Source organism: Bos indicus, chromosome X (genome assembly GCF_029378745.1).
Source record: "Bos indicus isolate NIAB-ARS_2022 breed Sahiwal x Tharparkar chromosome X, NIAB-ARS_B.indTharparkar_mat_pri_1.0, whole genome shotgun sequence".
Lineage (NCBI taxonomy): Eukaryota > Metazoa > Chordata > Mammalia > Artiodactyla > Bovidae > Bos > Bos indicus.
In genome coordinates this window covers 88,182,315-88,203,269 of record NC_091789.1, presented here as the reverse complement: position 1 = coordinate 88,203,269, position 20,955 = coordinate 88,182,315, and the positions used below count along the sequence as shown (strand labels likewise).

At 38.3% G+C, this 20,955-nt stretch overlaps 1 protein-coding gene across 5 annotated transcripts in view; it reads right to left on the bottom strand.

Moving 5' to 3' along the window:
- OPHN1 (oligophrenin 1) overlaps positions 1-20,955 on the bottom strand; it is a 627,556-nt gene that overhangs the window by 276,110 nt on the left and 330,491 nt on the right. For all 5 annotated transcript variants that reach the window (XM_070784718.1, XM_070784715.1, XM_070784720.1 and 2 more), the window contains 3 exons: positions 18,074-18,178; positions 15,966-16,095; positions 13,370-13,473 (listed from right to left, as the gene is read on the bottom strand). In XM_070784718.1, coding sequence (XP_070640819.1) covers positions 13,370-13,473; positions 15,966-16,095; positions 18,074-18,178 — 339 coding nt within the window. The remainder of the gene's footprint in view (positions 1-13,369; positions 13,474-15,965; positions 16,096-18,073; positions 18,179-20,955) is intronic.

The following is a 20,955-nucleotide window of genomic DNA, read 5'->3' as shown; positions in this document are numbered from 1 at the left end:
AAATCATAAACTAGAGCAGAAATAAATGAAATATACACAACAATTAACAAAAAACAGAAAAGATTAATGAAACTAAGAGCTAGTTGAAAACATAAACAAAATTGATAAATATTTTCTCAGAGTCATCAAGGAAAAAGGAGGGCCCAAATCAATAAAATCAGAAATAAAAAAGGAGAAATTACAACAAACAACACAGAAGTCTATCAGGTCATAAGAGATTATTATGACCACTCACATACCAAAAAAAAATGGACAACCTAGGAGAAATGCCTATGAATAAATGTACAATCTTCCAAAACGGAATCAAAAAGAAATAGATATGCAAACAGGCCAATTACCAGTAATTAAACTGAATCCGTAATTAAAAAAAAAAAAAAAATCCAAACATACAAAAGTTCATAACCAGATGGCTTCACAGGTGAATTTCATCAATCATTTAAAGACTAACATCTATTCTTTTCAAACCATTTTCAAAAATTCAGTGGTAATACATTTCCAAACTCATTCTAAAAGGCCAAAAGCAGACAAAGATACTACAAAAACAGAAAATTACACACTAATATCACTGATGCACATAAATGAAAATATCCTCGACAAAACTTTGGCAAATCCAATTTAACATTAAAAAGTTTGTACACCATGATCAACGGGGATTTATCCCAGGAATGCAAATATGGGTGAATATCTGCAAATCAATCAATGTGATACAGCACAGTAATAAACTGAAGACTAAAAATCATGCGATCACCTCAATAGATGCAAAAAGAACTTTTGTCAAAATGTGACATCCATTATGATAAAATAAATTCTTAATAAAGTTGATATGCAGGGAACATACCTCAACATATTTATTTTTAACATACCTATACATATTTACTATTAAAACCCAAATATGATGAGGCCAAAACTAACATCAAACAGTCAATGGTGAAAAGCTAAAAGCATCTCCTTTAAGAGCAGGAAAAAGACAAGGATACCAACTCTTGCTACTATTAGTGAACATATTGGAATTCTAGTCGACAGCAATCAGAGAAGAAAAATAAATAAATAAAACAAATCCCAAGTGAAAAAGAATAAATAAAGTGCGAGTATTTGTGGATGACATGATATCACAAATACAAAATCCTAAAGAAATCACCAAAAACCTATTAGAACTCATCGATGAATTTAGTAAAGTTGCATGATACAAAATTAAAATACTGGAAAGGGTGTGAAGAAAAGGGAAACTTCTTGCACTGTTGGTGGGAATGTAAATTGATACAGCCACTATGGTAAACAGAATGGAGTTTCCTTAAAAAGGGTGGAATAAACCTACCATATAATCTAACAATTCCACTACTGGACTTACACCCAGAGAAATTTATGAAGGAAAAAGACACAGGTACCCAGTGTTCATTGCAACACTATTTATAATACCTACGACATGGAAAATCCCATGGACGGAGGAGCCTGGTAGGCTGCAATCCATGGGGTCGCTGAGGGTTGGACACAACTGAGCAACTTCACTTGCACTTTTCACTTTCATGCATTGGAGAAGGAAATGGCAACCCACTCCAGTGTTCTTGCCTGGAGAATCCCAGGGATGGGGGAGCCTGGTGGGCTGCCGTCTAGGGGGTCACACAGAGTCAGACACGACTGAAGTGACTTAGCAGCAGCAGCAGCAGGACATGGAAGGAACTTAGATGCACATCGACAAGAGAGTGGATAAAGAAGCAGTGGTATGTATACACAATGGAATATTACTCAGGCATTGAAAGGAACACATTTGACTCAGTTCTAATGAGGTGGATGAATCTAGAGCCTATTAGAGTGAAGTAAGTCAGAAAGAGAAAAAAAAAACTACTGTATATTAATGAATATTTGTGGAATCTAGAAAGATAGTACTGATGAAACTATTTGCAGAGTACCAGTGGAGACACAGACAAAGGAACAGACTTGAGGACACAGGAGAGGAAGGAGAGAATCAGACAAATGGAGAGAGAAGCATGGAAACAGATACACTACCATATGTTAAATAGACCAGTTCAGTTCAGTCGCTCAGTCCTATCTGACTCTGCAACCCCATGGACTCCAGCACACTAGGCTTCCCTGTCCATCACCAACTCTTGGAGTTTATTCAAACTCATCTCCATAGAGTCACTAATGCCATCCAACCATACCATTCTCTGTTGTCCTCTTCTCCTCCTGCCTTCAATCTTTCCCAGCATCAGGGTCTTTTCCAATGAGACATTTCCTCGCATTAGGTGCCCAAAGGATTGTAGATTCAGCTTCAGCATCATTTCTTCCAATGACTATTCAAGACTGATTTCTATTAGGATGGACTGGTTGGATCTCCTTGCTGACCAAGGGACTCTCAAGAGTCCTCTCCAATACCACAATTCCAAAGCATCTATTCTTCAGCACTGAGTTTTCTTTATACTCCAACTCTCACATACATACATGACTACTGGAAAAACCATAGATTTGGCTAGATGTACCATTGTTGGCAAAGTAACATCTCTGTATTTTAATAAGATGTCTAAGTTAGTCATAGCTTTTCTTTCAAGGAGCAAGCTGTATTCTAATTTCATGGCTGCAGTCACCATCTGCAGTGATTTTGGAGCCTGAAAGAATAAAGTCTGTCACTGTTTCCACTGTTTTCCCATCTATTTTCTATGAAGTGATGGGACTGGATTCCGTGATCTTAGTTTTCTGAATGTTGAGCTTTAAGTCAACATTTTCACTCTCCTATTTCACTTTCATCAAGAGACTCTTTACTTCTTCACTTTCTGCCATAAGGGTGGTGTCATCTGCATATCTGAGGTTATTGATATTTCTCCTGGCAATCTTGATTCCAGCTTGTGCTTCATCCAGCACAGCACTTTGCATGATGTACTCTGCATAAAAGTTAAATAAGCAAGGTGACAATATACAGCCTTGACGTACTCCTTTCCTGATTTGGAACCAGTCTCTGGTGCCAGGTCCAGTTCTAACTGTTGCTTCCTGACCTGCATACAGATTTCTCAGGAGGAAGGTCATGTGGTGTGGTATTTCCATCTGTTTAACAATTTTCCATACTTTATTGTGATCCACAGAGTCAAAGGCTTTGGCATAGTCAATAAAGCAGAAGTAGATGTTTTTTTGGAACTCTTGTGCTTTTTCAATTATCCAACAGATGTTGGGAATTTGATTTCTGGTTCCTCTGAGTTTTTAAAATCCACCTTGAATATCTGGAAGTTCATGGTTCATGTATTGTTGAAGCCTGGCTTGGAAAATTTTCACTATTTCTTTGCTAGCATGTGAGAAGAGTGAAATTGTGTGATAGTTTGAGCATTCTTTGGCATTGCCTTTCTTTGGGATTGGAATGAAAACTGACCTTTTCCAGTCCTGTGGCCACTGCTGAGTTTTCCAAATTTGCTGGCATATTAAATGCAGCACTTTCACACCATCATCTTTTAAGATTTGTAATAGCTCAACTGGAATTCCATCACCTCCACTAGCTTTGTTCACAGTGATGCTTCCTAAGGCCCACTTCACTTCACATTCCAGGATGTCTGGCTCTAGGTGACTGATCACACCACTGTGGTTATCTGGGTCATGATGATATTTTTTGTATAGTTCTTCTGTGTATTCTTGCCACCTCTTCTTAATATCTCTGCTTCTGTTAGCTCCATACAATTTCTGTCCTATATTGTGCACATCTTTGCATGAAATACTTCCTAGGTATCTCTAATTTTCTTGAAGAGATTTCTAGTCTTTCCCATTCTGTTGTTTTTCTCTATTTCTTTTCATGATCACTGAGGAAGGCTTTCTTTGGGACTCTGCATTCAAATGGGTATATCTTTCCTTTTCTCCTTTGCCCTTCACTTCTCTTCTTTTCTCAGCTATGTGTAAGGCCTCCTCAGATAACAATTTTGATTTTTTGCATTTCTTTTTCTTGGGGATGGTCTTGATAAATGCCGCCTGTACAATGTCACAAACCTCTGTCCATATTTCTTCAGGCACTTTGTCTATCAGATCTAATCCCTAGAATCTATTTGTCACTTCCACTGTATAATCATAAGGGATTTGATTTAGGTCATTCCTGAATGGTCTAGTGGTTTTCTCTACTTTCTTCAATTTAAGTCTGAATTTAGCAATAAGGAATCCATGGTCTGAGCCACAGTCAGCTCCCAGTCTTGTTTTTGCTGACTGTATAGAGCTTCTCCATTTTTGGCTACTAAGAATATAACCAATCTGTCTTTGGTATTGACCATATGGTGATGTCCAGGTGTAGAGTCTTCTCTTGTGTTGTTGGAAGAGGGTGATTTTTTATGACCAGTGTGTTCTTTTTGCAAAACTCTGTTAGCCTTTTCCCTGCTTCATTTTGTATTCCAAGACCAAATATTTCTGTTATTCCAGGTATCTCTTGACTTCCTACTTTTGCACTGCAGTCCCCTATAATGAAAAGGACATCTTTTTTGGGTGTTAGTTCTATAAGGTCTTATAAAATAGATTGCCAGTGGGAATTTGCTGTATGATTCAGTGACCTGAAATGGGTGCTCTGTGATAAGCTAGAGGGTTGGGATGGGGTGGGAGCTGGGAGGGAGGTTCAAAAGGGAAGGGACGTAGGTATACCTATGGGTGATTCATGTTGATGTATGGCAGAAACCAACATAAAATTGTAAAGCAATTATCCTTCAATTAAAAATAAATAATTTAAAATGAAATCTGTGGCAATTATGCACACTGGAAACAAACTGTCAGAAAGAGAAACTAATAAAACAATTTACAATCACATAAAAAAGAATAAAAAACCTAGAGATAATCTAAGGAGGTAAAATACCTGTACTCAAGAGAAGTATAAGGCACTAAGGAAAGGAACTGAAGATGATACAAACAAATGGAAAGATACTCCATACTCGTGGATTAGAAGAATTAATATTATTAAAATGACCATACGATCCAAGGTAATTTACAGATTGTATGTAATTAATATCAAAATAGCAATGCCATTTTTCACATAACTACAACAAGTAATTCTAAAATTTGTATGTACATGCAAAGACCTTGAATAACTAAAACAATTTTGAGAAGGAAGAACAAAGCTGAAGTTAACATACTCCCTGATTTCAAACTATACTATAAAGATAAATGGCAACCCACTGCAGTATTCCTGTCTGGAAAATCCCACAGTAGAGGAGCCTGGTGGGCTACAGTACATGGGGATGCAAAGGGCTGAACACAAATGACCAACTACAAATGCATGCAGAATAATCAAAACGATATTTTTCTGGCATAAAAACAGACACAAAAATCAGTGCAACAGAACACAGAGAACAGAAAGTATCCACACTTATACATTCCAATTATTCTGTGACAAAGAATGCAAGAATATACAATGGGAGATAAATATTCTCTTTAGTAAATGGTGTTGGGAACCTGGACAGCTACATGCGAAATAATTAAACTGGACTATTTTTCACACTGTAAACAAAATTAAATGCAAAATGAATGAAAGACTCAGGTGGAGAATTTGAAAGCATAAAAATCCTAGAAGAAAACATAGGCAGTTCTCTCTGACATTGGGCTTTAGCAATATTTTTTGTTTTGTTAATTTATTTATTTTAATTGCAGGCTAATTATTTACAATATTGTAGTGGTTTTTGCCATACATTTACATGAATCAGCCATGAGTGTACATGTGTTCCCCATCCTGACACTCCCTCCCACCTGCCTCCCCAACCCATCCCTTAGGGTCATCCCAGTTTGTTTGTTTGTTTGTTTTTTAATCTTCTCAGGAAAAATTAACAACAGCAAAAATAAACAAATGGGACTTCCTCAACCTAAAAAGCTTTTGCAAGGCAAAGGAAACTATCAACAAAATGAAAAAGCCACCTTCTGAATGGGAGGAAATATGTGTAAATGATATACCTGATAAAGGGTAAATAGGCAAAATATACAGGAAACTCATAAAATTCAAAATCAAAGAAAATATTAAAGAGTGCACAAGGGAACTAATTTTTTTGAAAACAAACAAACAAACAAACAAATGGCCAACAGGAACATTAAAAGATGTTCAGTATCACTAATCATCAGGTGAATGAGCTTTCACCAGAGTGAGTTTCACCTCACATCTGTCTGAATGACTATCATCAAAAGGAATGCAAATAATTCAATTAAAAGGGCAGAGGGAAAAAACAAGTAAAAGAAGGGCTTGCTCTAATCTGCTAAGAAGCTATGTTGTTGTTGTTCAGTCACTCACGTATCCAATTCTTTGCAACCCCATGGACTGCAGCACACTAGGCTTCCCTGTCCTTCATTATCTCCTGGATTTAACTCAAACTCACGTCCACTGAGTCGATGATGCCATCGAAATATCTCACCCACTGTCACCCCATTCTCCTTCTACCCTCAATATTTCCCAGCATCAGGGTCTTTTCAATTGAGTTGACTCTTCCCATCAGGTGGCCAAAGTACTGGAGCTTCAGCTTCAGCATCAGTCCTTCAAATGAGTATTCAGAGTTGATTCTTTAAGGGTTGACTGTTTTGATCTCTGAATTGCAAGAGACTCTCAGGAGTCTTCACCGGCAACACAGTTTGAAATCATAAAATTCAGTTTTCAGCCTTCTTTATGGTTCAACTCTCACATCTATACATGACCATTGGAAAAACCATAGCTTTGACTATAGGGACCTTTGTCAGCAAATAAATGTCTCAGCTTTTTAATATGCTGTCTCAGTTCAATTGAGTTCAGTAGCTCAGTCGTGTCTGACTCTTTTCAACCCCATGGACTGCAGCATGCAGGCTTCCCTGTCCACCACCAATTCCCGGAGCTTACTCAAATTCATGTCCATTGGACTCGGTGGTGCTATCCAACTATCTCATCCCCTGTCTATCTCTTCTCTTTCCTCCTTCAATATTTCCCAAAATTAGGGTTTTTTACAATGAGTCAGTTCTTCACATCAGAAGGCCAAAATATTGGAGTTTCAGCTTCAGCATTAGTCCTTTCAATGAATAAACAGGACTGATTTCCTTTAGGATGGACTTGTTGGATCTCCTTGCAATCCAAGAGACTCTCAAGAGTCTTCTCCAGCACCACAGTTCAAAAGCATCGATTCTTCAGCACTCAGCTTTCTTTATAGTCCAACTCTTACATCTATACATGACTACTGCTGCTAAGTCACTTCAGTTGTGTCCGACTCTGTGTGACCCCATAGAAGGCAGCCCACTAGGCTCTCCCGTCCCTGGGATTCTCCAGGCAAGAACACTGGAGTGGGTTGCCATTTCCTTCTCCAATGCATGAAAGTGAAAAGTGAAAGTGAAGTCGCTCAGTCATATCCGACTCTTAGCGACCCCATGGACTGCAGGCCACCAGGCTCCTCCATCCATGGGATTTTCCAGGCAAGAGTACTGGAGTTGGGTGCCATCGCCTTTTCCATACATGACTACTGGAAAAACCATAACTTTGACTAGATGGACTTTTGTTGGCAAAGTAATGTCTCTGTTTTTTAGTATGCTGTCTAGGTTGATCATAGCTTTTCTATCAAGAAGCAAGGGTCTTTTAATTTCATGGTTGCAGTCATCATCTGCAGTGATTTTGGAGCCCCATGGGGTCACACAGGGTCAGACATGACTGAAGCGACTTAGCAGCAGCAGCAGCAAAAATAAAGTTTGCCACTGTTTCTGGTGTTTCCCCATCTATTTGCCATGAAGTGATGGGACCAGATGACGTGATCTTAGTTTTCGTAACGTTGAGTTTCAAGCAAACTTTTCCACTCTCCTCTTTGATTTTCATCAAGACACTCTTTAGTTCTCTGCTTTCAGCCATAAGGGTGGTATCATCTGAATATCTGAAGTTCTTCATATTTCTCCTGGCAAACTTGATTCCACCTTGTGCTTCATCCAGCCCAGCAATTCGCATGGTGTAGTCTGCACATAAATTAAATAAGCCAGGTGATATTATACGGCCTTGACATACTCCTTTCCCGATTTGGAACCAGTCTGTTCTTCCATGTCCCGTTCTAACTGTTACTTCTTGACCTACATACAGATTTCTAAGAAGGCAGGTCAGTTGGTCTGGTATTCCCATCTCTTGAAGAATTCTCCACTGTTTGTTGTGATCCACACAGTCTAAGAGTTAGGCAGAGTCAATAAAGCAGAAGTAGATGGTTTTCTGAAACTCTCTTGCTTTTTTGATGGTCCAATGGATATTGGCAATTTAATCTCTGGTTCCTCTACATTTTCTAATTCAGGTTGAACATAAGGAAGTTCACGGATCATGTATTGTTGAAGCCTGGCTTGGAAAATTTTAAGCATTACTTTGCTAGCATGTGAGATGAGTGCAGTCATGTAGTAGACTGAACATTCTTTGGAATTGCCTTTCTTTGGGATTGGAATGAAAACTGACCTTTTCCAGTCCTGTGGCCATTGCTGAGTTTTCCACATTTGCTGGCATATTGAGTGCAGCACTTTCACAGCACCATCTTTTAGTATTTGAAATAAATATAGAACACTAAAAGATGAACTCCCTAGGTCAGTACATGTCCAATATGCTACTACAGATCTGTAGAGAAATAACTTCAGAAAGAATGAAGAGACAGAGCCAAAGCAAAAACAACACCCAGATGTGGATGTTACTGATGATGGAAGTAAAGTCCGAGGCTGTAAAGAGCAATACTGAATAGGAATCTGGAATGCTAGATCCATGAATTAAAGCAAATTGGAAGAGGTCAAACAGGAGATGGCAAGAGTGAACACTGACATTTTAGGAATCAGTGAACTAAAATGGACTGGAATGGGTAAATTTAACTCAGATGATCATTATATCTACTACTATGGGCAAGAATCCCTTAGAAGAAATGGAGTAGCCATCATAGTCAACAAAGGAGTCCAAAATGCAGTACTTGGATGCAATCTCAAAAATGACAGAATTATCTCTGTTCATTTCCAAGGCAAACCATTCAATATCACAGTAATCCAAGTCTATACCCCGACGAGTAATGCTGAAGAAGCTGAACAGTTCCATGAAGACCTACAAGACCTTCTAGAACTTACAACCAAAAAAGATGTTCTTTTCATTATAGAGGACTGGAATGCAAAAGTAGAAAGTCAAAAGATACTTGGAGAACAGGCAAATTTGGCCTTGGAGTACAAAATGAAGCAGGGAAAAGGCTAATAGAGTTTTGCCAAGAGAACACACTGGTCATAGCAAATACCCTCTTCCAACAACAGGAGAGAAGACTCTACACATGGACCTCACCAGATGGTCAATTCCAAAATCAGATCGATTATGTTCTTTATAGCCAGAGATGGAGAAGCTCTATACAATCAGCAAAAACAAGACCGGGAGCTAACTGTGGCTCAGATCATGGATTCCTTATTGCCAAATTCAGACTTAAATTGAAGAAAGTTTGGAAAACTACTAGACCATTCAGGAATGACCTAAATCAAATCCCTTACAATTATACAGTGGAAGTGACAGATAGATTCAAGGGATTAGATCTGATAGACAGAGTACCTGAAGAACTAAGGACAGAGGTTTGTGCCATTGTACAGGAGGCAGTGATCAAGACCATCCCCAAGAAAAAGAAATGCAAAAAGGCAAAATGGTTGTCTGAGGAGGCCTTACAAATAGCTGAGAAAAGTAGTGAAAGGCGAAAGAGAAAAGGAAAGATATACCCATTTGAATGCAGAGTTCCAAAGAATAGCATGAAGGATAAGAAAGCCTTCCTCAGTGATCAATGCAAAGAAATAGAGGAAAACAATAGAATGGGAAAGACTAGAGATCTCTCTAGAAGAAAATTAGAACATTTCATGCAAAGATGTGCACAATAAAGGACAGAAATTGTATGGACCTAACAGAAGCATAAGATATTAAGAAGAGGTGGCAAGAATACACAGAAGAACTATACAAAAAGCTATCTGGGACTTCATGACCCAGATAACCACAGTGGTGTGATCACTCACATACAGCCATACATCCTGGAATGCAAAGTCAAGTGGGCCTTAGGAAGCATCACTATGAACAAAGCTAGTAGAGGTGATGAAATTCCAGTTGAACTATTTCAAATCCTAAAACATGATGCTGTGAAAGTGCTGCCCTCAATATGTCAGCAAATATGTTGTCTAGCTTTTCTTCCAAGGAGCAAGTGTGTGTTAATTTCTTGGCTGCAGTCACCATCCACGGTGATTTTTGAGCCCAAGGTAATAAAGTCTGTCACTGTTTCTATTGTTTGCCCATCTATTTGCCATGAAATGACAGGACCAGATTCCATGATCTTTGCTCTTTGAATGTTGAGTTTTAACCTAGCTTTTTCACTCTACTCTTTCTCCTTCATCAAGAGGCTCTTTAGTTCCTCTTCACTTTCTGCCATTAGGGTGGTGCCATCTTCCTATCTGAGGTCATTGATATTTCTCCAGTATATGTTGATTCCAGCTTGTGCTTCATCCAGCCCAGCATTTCACATGATGTACTTCTGCACAGAAGTTAAATAAACATGGTGGCAATATAACCTTGACATATTCCTTTCCCAATTTTAAGCCAGTCTGTTGTTCCGTGTCCAGTTCTAACTGTTGCTGCTTTACCTGCATACAGTTTTCTCAGGAGGCAGGTAAGGTGGTCTGGTATTCCCATCTCTGTAAGAATTTTCCAGTTTGCTGTGATTCACACAAAGGCTTTAGTGTATTCAATGAAGCAGAAGTAGTTGTTTTTCTGGAATCTCTTTGCTTTTTTTATGCTTTTCTGGAATCCCTTTGCTTTTCCTATGATCCAATGGTTGCTGGCAATTTAATCTTTCATTCCTCTTTCATTCCTCTGCCCTTTCTACACCCAGCTTGTACAACTGGAAGTTCTCAATTCATGTACTGTTGGAGCCTGGCTTGAAGGATTTTGAGCATTACCTTGCTAGCATGTGAAATGAGTACAGCTGTGAGGTAATTTAAACATTCTTTGGTATTGCCCTTTTTTGGGACTGGAATGAAAACTGACCTTTCCAGTCCTGTGGCCACTGTTGAGTTTTCCAAATTTGCTGGCATATTGAGTGCAGCACTCTAACAGCATCATCTTTTATGACTTGAAATAGCTCAGGTGGATTTCCCTCACCTCCACTAGCTTTGTTGGTAGTAATGCTTCTGAAGGTGTACTTGACTTCACACTCCAGGTAGGCTGGCTCTAGGTGAATGACCACACAATTGCGGTTGTCTGGGTCATTAAGACCTTTTTTTGTATAGTTCTTCTGTGCAGTCTTGCCACCTCTTGTTAATATCTTTTGCTTCTGTTAGGTCCATACCATTTCTCTCCTTTATTATGCCCATCTTTCATGAAATGTTCCCTTAGCATCTCTAATTATGGACAGAGTTTCATAGCATTGCATAGGAGGGAGTCAACAAAATCATCCTCGAGAAAAAGAAATGCAGAAAGGCAAAATGCTTGTCTTCAGAGACCTTATAAATAGCTGAGAATAGAAGAGAAGTGGAAGGCAAAGGAGAAAAGGAAAAATATACCCATCTCAATGGAGAGTTCCAAGGAATAGCACAAAGAGATAAGAAAGCCTTCTTAAGTGAACAGTGCAAAGAAATAGAGGAAACAATAGAATGGGAAAGACTAAAGATCTCTTCAAGAAAATTAGATATACCAAGGGAATATTTCATGCAAAAATGGGCACAATAAAGTACAGAAAATGTATGCACCTAACAGAAGCAGAAGATATTAAGAAACTATGAAAGTAGTATTAATATCTGCTGCCTGTGGCTTGATCTTTGTTGTAGGACCTAAGAAAGCAATTTTGAAGTCCAAGGTTTGGAAAGTAATGTGTGTAGAAAAAGAGAAGGAAGAGATTACAGGTTGCTTAAAAGCATTTGTTAGTCAGATATTAATACTTAAGCTAACTTCTCACAGAAATGGAACAAATTCTGTGTGACAACACACTTTAATGGAACCACATTTAAAAGTTCTTCAGCAATTGGCAGACCAGAAACTAAAGAGTACTGAAGTCATGAATGAGCAACTTGACCTACATATAAACATGGGTGAAGACTGTGAAAACCCCATTTGGTATGCTCTGTGAGAGGTGCATCCCATGTCTAACCCACATTCAAAGCAGAATCCCAAAATTTCTTGTTAATGACAAAAAAAGAAAAGCAGCTTTTCCTCAAAGAGTTTTATAGTTTCTCACCTTACATTTAGGTCTTAAAATCCATTTTGAGTTTATTTTTGTGTTTGGTGTTAGAAATTTTTCTAGTTTCATTCTTTTGCATATAATTGGCCAGTTTTCTCAGTACCACTTGCTGAAGAGACTGTTTCTTGTACATTGTGTATTTTTGTCTCCTTTGTCATAGATAAAGTGTCTCTAGGTGCGTGGATTTATCTCTGGACTTTCTATTTTGTTTCATTGATCCATAATTCTGTCTTTGTGCCAGTACCATACTGTCTTGTTCACTGTAGCTTTGTAGTATGGTCCTATGAACAAGATACACAAGAGCAATCTTCCCTGGAAATCACCAGCAATGGCCCCAAAAGTCTCCAAATTTCTGCCTATGGAAATTGGGTCTTCATGCATCACAACTTTCAATGCTAACAAGTAAACCTTGTTCCATTTTGTAAACAATTTTTAAATAACAGAAACTTTTATTAATTATGCCCTAAGGCCCTGTCTGAAAGACAGTTAAAGTGATATTACTTTTAGAATATGAATAGTCAGTCTATTAGCTTTTATCTTAGGAAACCTTCAGGGTCCTATGTATGTATGTTCCCAAAGCCCATACAAAGATGGGAAAAAGTGAGATGACAGACTAATTTTTTAGCTGGGTTGTCATACATAAAATAGTATAGAATTTATAATATAATAGTATCAAGTTCCTCCTCATGATAGTAAGTGAACTATCATGTCAGTGTGTCAAACTCATGTTGCCATTTTGGGGAGTAGAGGAAAGTCTGGAGGCCTTTCCAGAAGAATTAAGTGCTTAAAGACATTTGAGCATTGCATAAAATGTAGTATATAGGTTATTTCAAATTTAGATGACAGAATATTCCTTTAAAGAAAATGCTTCTTTTTAAACACTATTTTAAAGAATCCATAGTAGAGCCTTCTTAAAAGCAAGTAATACTCTCCTCCTTCAATTTGTCCATATTTTGTTTGTAAATTTTCTTTGTACAATGTGATAGACACTTGTAACAATGATCTAAAAGAGTAAAGGCACTTTACGAAGGCCTGAAATCATTAACAGAGATTCTTCACTCAACTGGGTAGTATCTGGGCCAATGCAAACTTAGGCCAAGGAAAACATATGAAGACATCGGTTCATGTGACAGTGGTAGACTCAATTCTTTGACATGAAGTCAACATATATTCTTTTCTGAGATGCAGTCACAGATGTATTTCAAAAAAATGTGGCCCATAAAAGAACTGACCTGCTGCTTAGCACCTGGCTTCTGATCCATAGGCGTCATAGTGAACGTTTTGGTCTCTTTCTCATATTGGCAGTAGTATTTCACCCAGGATATTCCCAAAGCCCCTACAAAGACAGGCAACAGTGAGCTGATAGAATAAGTATTTTGGCTGCATGGTCAGTTTACCTGTAAGACAGAACCTGTGCACAGGTTACTTTTCATGGTCATGATCCATATCTAGTCCTACCTTTCCCCTGAGCTCCAGCTATGCAGTACCACCAGCCCACTACACATATGGTTGTTGTAATCCTCATCAACTACTTTCCACATCTGCTCTGGCTTGCTCCAAACCACTCTCCTTACTGTGTTCGCTGTGAGTACTCCCATTATACATTTTATTGTATGAGCTATGGACATCTGTAATCTTCTGCTTTTCCTTCCCTATAACCTGCCCTATTTGATTGGTGGTAGGGTTCTGCTCATTCTATCCCCTACATGTCTCATTTTTCACTCCTTTTATAGTTGAATTCATTCAAGACTCTATTTCTGATGTTTGGCAAAAAACTGTTTTATAAGATATTCCAAGAAAAACAAAAATTTACTATTTCTCCAATTAATGATTTCAGTGGCCTTCTCTGATCGCTCCTTTCTAGCCTATTCTCTACTCTTTTGTTAGAGAATATTTTTTAATTATATCTCTATTTATATCATTCCTCTTATTATAAACCACCTATGGATTTCCCATTCTTTCCAAATTCCTTAGGTTGGCTCACAAAGCCTTTTATAATGTGATTGTATTTAGCTTTTCAACTTGGCTTTTTTCCCCCCTCACTTCTATGCCCCTGACTCATTGAATTACATTCAGTTATCAAATAAATAGTTGGCGATATAACTGATAGACCAAGTTCAGGACATATTTAATAGTGAACAGGGCACTATTAATAATTGTATATGGACAACAAATATAAACCAGGACTCTTCCTGGATAACGAAGACCCTACAAATAAAATACACTCTCACACACCTCTGTGCCTTGACTCATGCAATGGTATACACCTGGAATTTTCTTTGCCTTTTTTTTACCTGTCAAACTCCCACTCTTAATTCACATTTCAGTTCGTATATCACTTCCTCAGTGAAGCCCATAGATATATTCTCCAAATGTAATGCTCAACACACTTCATTATAATTCTAAATATACATGTATCTTCATTAGACTGTAAACTTCTTGAGGTCAAAAACTAAGTTTGATCCATTTTTTGTACTCCCATTGCATTACACATTGTCTGGGAAAAAGGATTTTTAGTAAACATACATTCAACTGAGTAGGAATGTCATATTCATTTGAAAAATTAAAAAACTGGGGAATAGAAGGATCACATAGTTAGTTGATATTAAAGTCAAGACAACATACTCATTACTCTGCCCCTCGTATAACACAGCAGTGGTTCTCAACTAGGAGCAGTTGTGCCTCCCAGAGAACATTTGGCAATGCCAAGAGACATCTTAGGTTATCATAGTTGGGAAGTACTATCAGAATAAAGTGGGGAGAGGCTATAGATACTTCAAAACAGCATATAATGCATAGGATGACCTCTCAAAACAGAAAATTACCCAACCTGAAATGTCAATAGCACTGAGATTGAGAGATCTTGTAACGGACAGGTGAAGAACTGAACCTGACAAATAGAACACACCTTTGAAAATCATCAAAGTGGACTGCTCTAAGGGAGGAAAAGTATGATAATACCAATGCTGAAATACCATGGTTTGTGGATTTCAGTGGGTTTTGCCACTGGTAACCTCTGAATAGTCTCTTCTACCTACTCACTAGGTCAGAGACTCAAGTTACAGGCTTTGGAGATATTGTATCACAATTCAAAAGAAAATCAAATAGCACATACAGGTTTGCATAACATTAGGAGGCAGAGAAGCTTAAACCTCTGAAATATTCATTAACTGAATAAGATAACCCATTTCCCTTAGTTAGTAATGAACAACTGTGTTGTTCACTGAAATCACAATGGTTGGGTAGTGCTTTAAAGGCAACCTTGTGATCCTAAGACAATGGGAGGTATAGGGTACAGTTGTAGGAGCATAGGTTTTGGCATTTCACAAACCTGACTTTACATTTAGCCTTTTTACTTGATAGTTAGGTGACTTCCAGTTAGTGATCTCTCTAAGCCTCCATGGCTTCATGTGAATATTGGTATGGTAAAGTGCTTTCAAAGGTTACATGAAGTAGTATATTTAAAGCACTTAACACCATGCCTGGCACATAATAGGTATAATAAATATTATTTTATATCTCCTCTATCCTACCTTCCTTTTAGTCTAAGTCAGAGTCATTGAAAGCATTAAGCAATTAACAATCCTCATTTTGAATTTCAGAGAAAAACTTAAGTCTTATCATCCCACAGCCTTTGTAATACAAATCCTTAACCTCCCCCTTTAATTTTGCCTTCCTTTTTATTTTCTCTGTTCTTATGCTGGTTTCCAAAGAGGTATAGCTGGAAGGGGTCTATGAACTATATGGGTGCCTGGGGTTTGGAGAGGCCAAGTAGCAGTGGGTATCAGCCTACTTAAACCCAGTGGCTATCCCTGTATTCCCACACACATTTCTCTTGCGTATAGAGATAGCCTTCAATGGTTGGCTGTCCTGGAAGTTTGCATGTCTGCGGAGCTTCTTTCATCCTTTTCTTAAGTTCTTCCATCTCTTCTCGGGTACTGGAGAAATGATTTCTTGTCTGTCAAGATATTATCATCATAATTATTATCATCAGCACCATCATCATGAATAAGCATTCAATGATCAGAGACTTAGTACAGAGTTTCCTCAGCTTTTATAATGTGCTACAGCATAGCAAAAAACAAGTGTCGAGTGGCATAGTAACTAGAAAACAATTTAGCGTAGTTTAACAGTACTAAAGGCTAAAAGGGAGAGAGAAATGTAAATAACAATGTACCTGGGAGACATTTTCTAATGGAAATCACTAAAGGGTCCAAGAAATAAAAGCTCTAAGAATTCTGAGCATCACACTAACTCTGCCTTACAAAAAGGAAGGCTATAAAGAAGGGTCCCTAGGACAATATTATCATAGCAACTTCTACATTCTGCCTCAAGTAAAGTTACTGGTTACTTTGACACTGAAACAAACCCTGGCCATTAGAATAAAGGCTATGAGAGTGTGTTCTCTTTGAACATAGGTCAACAGAAAACCTATGTTTTCATGCTCATGAATAAGAAAAGCTAATATTAAGAAGTAGTATGTTTAAAGTACATTACTAAAAAACAATGGCAAAACACAGTTTGAAATGCGTGTATCAGAATCACTAGAGATAAATCTTTAGTGTTTAGTCTCAAGATTGTCACATGATGTTATCGAAAAAGCTGAACTGGGCTGTCCTACCTAGTTGAATTCACTCTGCAGATTATCTTCTGAGTTTGATATATATATATATATATATATATATATATGTAAAAGTGAAAGTGAAGTCACTCAGTCGTGTCCGACTCTTTGCGACCCCGTGGACTGTGGCCTACCAGGCTCCTCCATCCATGGGATTCTCCAGGCAAGAATACTGGAGTGGGTTGTCATTTCCTTCTCCAGGGGATCTTCCCAACCCAGGGATCAAACCCGGGTCTCCCGCATTGGAAGCAGAGGCTTTAACCTCTGAGTCACCAGGGAAGCCATATATATATGCAAATATTTGTTGCTAAACTCAGACTTTTCAAGTTATATTTGCAGGAAGATTAAGTAATTGAGCTAGTTATAGAAATATATTGTAAATCAGCAGAAGACAGGAACTCTCACATTCTGGTGAAAGAGAGTACCCAGAAAGAAACAAGTGTAAGTCAGAATCTCCTAAACAATTAATTGTTTTCATCCAAAAATTCATCTATAAATTTTATGCAATGTAACAGGTCCAAAATCACTACCTCAGTGGTGCTTTCTTTTCCTGTATCAAACAATTATTCTATACTCTGTGCTTTTTTAACTTTTTTCGTCTTAACTCTATTTTAGCACTTTTCATAAGTAATCATGCTGTATCTCTGTTTATCTCTCTCAGCTCTAAGGCACTGAATAATCCCTGAAGACAAAAACTAACGTGCCTCATTATGGTATGTTCAGTGCATTTTACAATGCCTGGCACAAGGTATATGTTCATTATATACCTAAGTAATTGTTAAACGTGGGTTAAATAACTAAATGAGAAAAATGATATGAGACAAGTAAGGGAAGGCTGTGCCTATGCCCATTGATAAGAAACAGCATGGGAAAGATTGAGACAATCTTTCAAGATAATTCATTTAACTATACTAATGTAATGAGAAAAGGAAGGGATGAATGGGCATTCATATTAATAAAACCTACAAAGAGAGTATCTTGACTAACTACCATAAGACCTGACCTGTACTTAAATAAGCCCATCGATGGGTTCTAATCTGGGAGAGATATAGCAAATTAGCAACATTTAATAAATACTGGATAGATGTGTTAGTGGGTGGAAGGGTGGGTTTGAACAACAGTCAGCCTCAAAGACAGGGAATAGTTGAAACTGGAAGAGTAAAAACAATCTATTACACTGAAATATTTGTGATCCACACCAGTTGGTTCACAAATTAGCTGGGATATAATAACCTAAAATTCTAAAGTCAAGATATTGAGAATGAAATCCAAATGCAATGCAAAGACTGGTGAAGAAACCCACAGGAAAACTCACATTCTGTAAACTGAGCTGAAGCTGTTGTTTATACGGGAGGAAATCCTGTGTTAGTTCCACAGTCAAGCTGTTGGAAATGAAGAGGCTATGAAGAAAGGCCAAGACCTAGAGAAAATGTATAAAAACAACTTTATCACCACCGTCTTCACATTAATCAAATACAGGGAAACAAGACACACAAAAAAGAAACCTCACACAGTGTTTAACGAATATAGTCTTCAAAGCAGTAATGCAAACACAAATAGGTCTACACATACCTATTTTTCATTACGTTAAACATTCACACTGGACTCAAATCCAGAGAATAAGAACTACTAACAAATTTATTCAACAATACCCTTTTCAGATAGTATATGAAACCAATCAAAATGTGGATAGGATGAACATAATGTGGGAATCAGTTCAGTTCAGTTCAGTGGCTCATTCGTGTCTGACTCTTTGCGACCCCATGAATCGCAGCACTCCAGGCCTCCCTGTCCATCACCAACTCCCGGAGTTCACTCAACCTCACGTCCACCGAGTCAGTGATGCCATCCAGCCATCTGATCCTCTGTCATCCCCTTTTCCTCCTGCCCCCAATTCCTCCCAGCATCAGAGTCTTTTCCAATGAGTCAACTCTTCGCATGAGGTAGCCAAAGTACTGGAGTTTCAGCTTTAGCATCAGTCCTTCCAAAGAACACCCAGGAGTGATTTCCTTTAGAACGGAGTGGCTGGATCTCCTTGAACTCGAAGGGACTCTCAAGAGTCTTCTCCAACACCACACTTCAAAAGCATCAATTCTTCAGCAGTCAGCTTTCCTCACAGTCCAAATTTCACATCCATACATGACCACTGGAAAAACCATAGCCTTGACTAGATGGACATTTGTTGGCAAAGTAATCTCTGCTTTTGAATATGCAGTCTAGGTTGGTCATAACTTTTCTTCCAAGGAGTAAGCGTCTTTTAATTTCATGGCTGCAGCGACCATCTGCAGTGATTTTGGAGGCCCCCAAAATAAAGTATGACACTATTTCCACTGTTTCCCCATCTATTTCCCATGAAGCGAAGGGACCAGATGCCATGATCTTCGTTTTCTGAATGTTGAGCTTTAAGCCAACATTTTTACTCTCCTCTTTCACTTTCATCAAGAGGCTTTTTAGTTCCTCTTCACTTGATGCCATAAGGGTGGTGTCATCTGCATATCTGAGGTTATTGATATTTCTCCCAGCAATCTTGATTCCAGCTTGTGCTTCTTCCAGCCCAGAGTTTCTCATTATGTATTCTGCATATAAGTTCAATAAGCAGGGTGACAATATACAGCCTTGACATACTCCTTTTCCTATTTGGAACCAGTCTGTTGTTCCATGTCCAGTTCTAACTGTTGCTTCCTGACCTGCATATAGGTTTCTCAAGAGCCAGGTCAGGTGGTCTGATATTCCCATCTCTTTCAGAATTTTCCACCGTTTATTGTGATCCACACAGTTAAAGGCTTTGGCATAGTCAATAAAGCTGAAGTAGATGTTTCTCTGGAACTCTCTTGTTTTTTCGATGATCCAGCAGATGTTCACAATTTGATCTCTGGTTCCTCTGCCTTTTCTAAAACCAACTTGAACATCTGGAAGTTCAAGATTCATGTATTGCTGAAGCCTGGCTTGGAGAATTTTGAGCATTACTTTACTAGTGTGTGAGATGAGTGCAATTGTGCAGTAGTTTGAGCATTCTTTGGCATTGCCTTTCTTTGGGATTGGAATGAAAACTGACCTTTGCCAGTCCTGTGGCCACTGCTCAGTTTTCCAAATTTGCTGGCATATTGAGTGCAGCACTTTCTCGGCATCATCTTTCAGGATTTGAAATAGCTCAACTGGAATTCCATCACCTCCACTAGCTTTGTTCGTAGTGATGCTCCGTAAGTCCCACTTGACTTCACATTGAGGATGTCTGGCTCTAGGTAAGTGATCATACCATCGTGATTATCTTGGTCGTGAAGATCTTTTTTGTACAGTTCTTCTGTGTATTCCTGCCACCTCTTCTTAATATCTTCTGCTTCTGTTAGGTCCATACCATTTCTGTCCTTTATCGAGCTCATCTTTGCATGAAATGTTCCTTTGGTATCTCTGATTTTCTTGAAGAGATGCCTAGTCTGTCCCATTCTGTTGTTTTCCTCTATTTCTTCGCATTAATCACTCGAGGAAGGCTTTCTTATCTCTTCTTGCTATTCTTTGAAACTCTGCATTCAGATGCTTATATCTCGCCTTTTCTCCTTTGCTTTTCGCTTCTCTTCTTTTCACAGCTATTTGTAAGGCCTCCCCAGACAGCCATTTTGCATTTTTTTCCATGGGGATGGTTTTGATCCCTGTCTCCTGTACAATGTGAGAATAGCTGTCTTTATATCTTCAGGACTGGCACAGAGTATGTACTCATAAATACATGCATGTTCAGTCACTTCAGAAGTGTTGGATTCTTTGTGATCCTGTGGACTGTATTCTGTCAGGCTCCTCTGTCCATGGGATTGTCCAGGCAAGAATACTGGAGTGGGTTGCCATTCCCTCCTCCAGGGGATCTTCTAGACCCGAGGATTGAACCACTGTCTCCTGCATCTCCAGCATTGCCGGCAGATTCTTTAATGCTGAGCCACTGAGGAAGGAGACTCAAATATTTGTTGATAAAAACAATAAATAAAAATGGATAAATGATCATAATGAACAATATCATAATGCTAAAATATCCAAGGATCTTATTTTGAAAAACAATCTTTAAATTAGAAATGTATTGGGGAGGGGGTGGGACATTGCAGAAGACATAGAAATGATCAATAAAATATATTTTTAATGTTTCAAATGTTCACTCCAATAAAAATCAAATATACACAACGACAAAATAAAAATTTTGTCTGTGAAATACAA